Source organism: Myripristis murdjan, chromosome 24 (assembly GCF_902150065.1).
Source record: "Myripristis murdjan chromosome 24, fMyrMur1.1, whole genome shotgun sequence".
Classification (NCBI taxonomy): Eukaryota; Metazoa; Chordata; class Actinopteri; order Holocentriformes; family Holocentridae; genus Myripristis; species Myripristis murdjan.
The window spans coordinates 21,363,754-21,368,344 of NC_044003.1; the positions used below are offsets into that span (position 1 = coordinate 21,363,754).

At 42.6% G+C, this 4,591-nt stretch overlaps 1 protein-coding gene across 2 annotated transcripts; it reads left to right on the plus strand.

Annotated features, from left to right (window-relative positions):
- Positions 1–912: 912 nt before the first annotated feature.
- LOC115355702 (protein FAM177A1-like) lies at positions 913–4,156 on the plus strand. 2 transcript variants are annotated; one of them, XM_030046554.1, is made up of 5 exons: positions 913–1,036; positions 1,383–1,610; positions 1,843–1,909; positions 2,526–2,623; positions 2,733–4,156. In XM_030046554.1, exons 1-5 carry the CDS (start codon positions 968–970, stop codon positions 2,943–2,945), a joined length of 675 nt encoding a protein of 224 aa, XP_029902414.1. In that variant the 5' UTR covers positions 913–967; the 3' UTR covers positions 2,946–4,156. The 2 variants fall into 2 exon arrangements, with proteins under 2 accessions (XP_029902414.1, XP_029902415.1); XM_030046555.1 differs by having other exon boundaries at positions 1,383–1,604.
- The last annotated feature ends 435 nt before the right edge of the window (positions 4,157–4,591 follow it).

Sequence of the window (4,591 nt, forward strand, 5' to 3'; positions counted from 1 at the left end):
AGCTTAAACGTGCACAAACATTTGCATGGCCCTTTAGCATCCATAGAAATAAAGAATGATGGTGATGGTGAGAGCATCCAGGTGTTTTCTGTAGATAAGGATTAAAAACGTTTGAAAAAAATGAAGATGAGTATTTCCAAAAGGTCAAGAAAAGGTTGTGTGGGTCTACAAAATGAGACTGAAGTCCAGTGTAAGATGAAGCCCCAGCTTTTCCACCCTGGTGTCATCTGGGTCTTAACACTCTGCCTCTGGAGTGAATTTTTCCATTTGCGGTTATTTGCAGATCTGCAGGAAACTAGGCGACTAAACGGGGTTAAGTGATTATATAATTTGCAAATGTATAGATTCCCCTCGGTCATTTGGGGAAATCAGGATTCAGGCCGTGCTTTATCAATTAATCAACTGCCCACTCAGACACACAGACGTGCCGCCCAAGAGCCGGCCGGTTTGCGGTGTTAGTCGGAACTACACTGACACCTAGTGGTGATGACAGGTAAAACTCATGGTTGGGCCGTGCTGTTCTCCTGACTCCCGGTTGATGATGCTCAAATGTAGATTGAAATGAACAACATTTTTCATGAGTAGTAATAATTTAACTACGAACGTACCCCCTGAAATTTTATTTAAAATAAATTTCACATTAAAAAAAAACATTATCTGACCACAGATTTTGTTTTAGTCCATCCACACAACACCAGAAGACCATAAGAAATACAGATGTAATGGGAAATGTAATTTTCTGACACGGTTTACAGGAAATAATATCCGATGCTGAGTCACTTTTGTTTGTAGTAGCAGTAGTAGTAGCAGCAGCAGCAGCATACTAGTATTAGTATTATTTCCCATTGTCAGCAGGAGCGCATTTGACGTTACGCACGGGGATGCACGGCACTTCCGGGTCGGTCCGTGAGGAGGAGGAGAGGCGTTGTGGGCGCAGCATCCTCTGATACAAAGGAGCCAAGCGACAATGGCCGATATATCACTGTATCTCACCAACGTTCATGTGTCGATAGGGCAAAGCATGGATGCCGGGCAGGTCGGTATCAAACAGCAGCCTTGCTAGTTTTTGTTCTCTCATCATTTTCTCGCAGCATCTTTGTGCACTGTATGTGATGTCGCTCAGAGCCATGCAGGCAGCTTGTTGTGTCATGTCGGTATGCTGAACTATAACAGAGCCCTGCAAATGGAAGTGCATTCTGTATTTTTCCCCCTCTGGACAGTACCACCAAGAAAATAATGGATTATGAATGGATTATGGTGTTTATTTCTTGTTGTCTTGTCATGTTATCCACATTTATCAGCCCCATGCCTTTCAAAACAGCTCTCTAGCCATGGCATTGTTTTGACAGATTCCTCAGTATTTGCTTGCTGTGTCTTGTCAGTGTCAGAGCCCAAGCCAGGGCAAGGACTTTGAGAGCGTGGAGCTGGGGGAGCTGGAGAAGAGAGAGGAAGAGGAGCAGGAGCAGCAGCAGAGGGAGAAGGCTCCTCGCCGGATCATCCATTTCTCCAGCGGGGAGACCATGGAGGAGTACAGCACGGATGAGGAGGAGGCTGAGGACCGGGAGCCCGAGAAGAAAGACCTGTTGGCCGCCCCGGTTGATGCGGTGAGGGTGAGGAAGACGTGGGACAAAGGGGGGAGTGAGGTTGAGGGACAGTTCGGAGGTGGGACAGTGTGTGCCTCGGTGTGTGTGTGAGAGAGAACTTGTGCACAGCATCTGATGTAAATTATTCAAACAGTCCTTGTGTGCAAAGCATATATTATGAAAGAGCAAGGTGACAATATGTATGGTGCCGTGAATATACTCCTTTAATGTTGGGCCTTTCTCTTGCGATTGAGTGCAGTCAAAGATGACCTGGGGTCCGTTCTTTTGGTTCCACATGTGGAGAGTTGCCACGTCAACCATCTCAGGTGAGCCGGAGAAACTGGACATTGTCTAAGCATCTGCATGAGTGATGCACCTTCCAATTAATAGCCACCACTTCATAAGTTAGTAGAGATTTTGGATGAATTATATGGATTTTCTTTGCAAAGTTGAACAGCTACCCAGATTTTCTTTTAATTTCCTGAAATATTGTCTCATATGTAACTATATTGACTGGTCCAAACAGACTGTGGTACCATTTGTTGTAAAAGTTTGAAGGATAACGTTTGCATTAATCAGTATTGTGATATGATATATTGTCTGGGATTTTGGATATTGTAACTTTGTAATATGGCGTAAGTGTTGTTTTTTTGTGGTTTTAAAAGCTGCATTACATTCAATAGATGCAATTTTTGATCGTAAGGTATTGCACTAGTCTAGCTGGTCTTATTTGTATCTACCTGCTGCATGATCATCATATTCACACTACTAATGACTGTTTATCAAAAATCTCCTGTGTTTAAATATCATATGAACGCACAGTCAGTCATACAGTATCAATACCAAGGTACTATTTGATTTTGTCCACATTACCCATCCTAGTTTGCATTTTATCTATCCTGCCGGTTTCTGCAGTCCCTCTCTCTCTTTTACATCCTCCAGCCTGTGACTACCTGGGGGAGAGGATGGCCTCCCTCTTTGGCATCACCTCAGCCAAGTATCAGTACGCCATTGACGAATATTACAGGATGAAGAAAGAGGTATGTTATTGATAACCTGTATCTCAGCCTGAACATGTTCTAGCTGTTGAGTGTGTGTTCAACCGGTGGAAGCCAATTCCTCATCATCCTCATCATCTCCCTGCAACAGAAGGAGGAAGAGAACGAGGAAAACCGTCTATCAGAAGAGGCGGAACGATGCTTTGACAAATTACAATCTCAGGAGGGCGAGGACGAGCTGATCACTGCGACACACCGGCCTGAGGTCGCCGCCCCCGACCCCGATGTGACCTATGAGATCGAGACTGAAGATCAGGCACCCTCGGCTACCATCAGAGTCCCGGCTATCGTCACAGCAACCTAAGCCATCCAGAGAGATAGACGTTCACACTTTAATAATATAATGTTTTTTTGTACTTGTTAAAGAAGGAACACCACCTTGTTTCACCAAACACTGTTTGGTTTTGTGCAAGACACGGCTTTAGAAGGGCAGTGCTACTGTATTGTGGTTGCATGGCAAGGACAACAGTGGTGGAGTAACTTTTTTGTCTATCAAGTGTCCCTCTGCTGCAGTGTAGCAACTGATAATGTCATAAATCGCTGGGTAATGTTAATAACCCTTATAATTATTAGCCGACATTATAAGGGGCATGACATCACTACAATACCAGTATGAAAACTTTATTACAGTATTCGCAAATTTATTACAGTAATAGATTTTATTACATTTTTGACCCATTTAGAGGAACATTTTATTACATTTTGGCAGAGTATTACATAGTCCAGCAGAAAATGCTTTATCAGTTGCTACAAGCAGCTTTCCGTTGATTAAAATGTTCCCTGTGGAGTGAAGATTTAATGCTCCACCCCCGTGCCTCAGATGGACCGGACACTGTGCCTACATCACCAATACAGCCATCTCAGTGCCAGGCCTGCATCTAATATATATTTGAAAATGATTTCAAATGTTTGGAGTCTTGGATCCAACTTAACAGGGGCTTGAGCTCCTTCGAAATTGGGCAAATGGCATGCATCAAGAGCCTGAGCAGGTTTTTATCAAACATTTGATGCATTTTCAGCAACTATTTTGCCCAGTTATGGTCAAAATGGTGCCCTCTAAAAGCCTGTGGCTGCACCAAAGAGCTGAGCATTTTAACACTGATATGTCCTTCACCTGTTTATTTGCTGTTCATATTAATGCCTATAAAGCTTGTGTCACACTAAATGTTTTTTGTGGACAGCACTGCAGACACCTTTTAGCCTTATGGACTCATTGGTTGTCAAATCATTCCTGGACCATGGGACTGAGTTGAAAAGTAATGAAAAAAAAAAAAGGTTTAAGTTTTCTATGTTCTTTTTATATGCCTTTTCTACTACAGACACAAACCGTCATTATAGTAGACAAGGTATGTAAGCCTTTGATAATGGCAGGGAGCATTGTAGGTCAGTGTAACAAAATGTAAACTTACAATTGTAATTGTTTTTAGAACAATTTTTTAATATTTGTGTATTTATTTCAAAGAACTGATTGAGCACTTATTTTAAACATTTTTTCTATGGTTTTGGTAACACACTGAAGAGCTGTTAATAAAATCATAGTTATTACATAACTTTTTTTGTTGTCTAGCTCTCTGTTCCTCAAAAGACACGCACACCGAATTAGTTTCCACTTTTGTCTGTTTCACGGCTGCCAGTCATGAAACAGACAAAATGTCATTTTGAACAGGTATTACCGGGACAAGCAACTTCCAGGGAAAAAAAAAAAAAACAACCTCCCTTATTTTTACAAGTCAGTGTTGGCAGATCCACTGGCTTGTCTGTGTGTTGAGAGACTCATAGTGGTGGTATGGTTTGAGTGATGTGAGGGGTTGTCTTTGTCATGGCTAACAAAGAGTCTGTGTCATTCTGTACCCAGAGTGGTTTGAGGTCAGAGACCCTGTCAACTTGCTCCACAATGTGGCCATTCTCAGGTCAGAGTGGGCTTCTCTGGTCCAGAACGACCTCCAGAGC

What these genes read in the sequence shown, in the direction of transcription:
- LOC115355702 (XM_030046554.1), top strand. Translation starts at nt 968, where the DNA reads ATGGCCGATATATCACTGTATCTCACCAACGTTCATGTGTCGATAGGG. An exon ending in AAAGCATGGATGCCGGGCAG is followed by an intron (nt 1,037 to 1,382) that starts GTCGGTATCAAA and finishes GTGTCTTGTCAG; the next exon opens with TGTCAGAGCCCAAGCCAGGG. An exon ending in ATTACAGGATGAAGAAAGAG is followed by an intron (nt 2,624 to 2,732) that starts GTATGTTATTGA and finishes TCCCTGCAACAG; the next exon opens with AAGGAGGAAGAGAACGAGGA.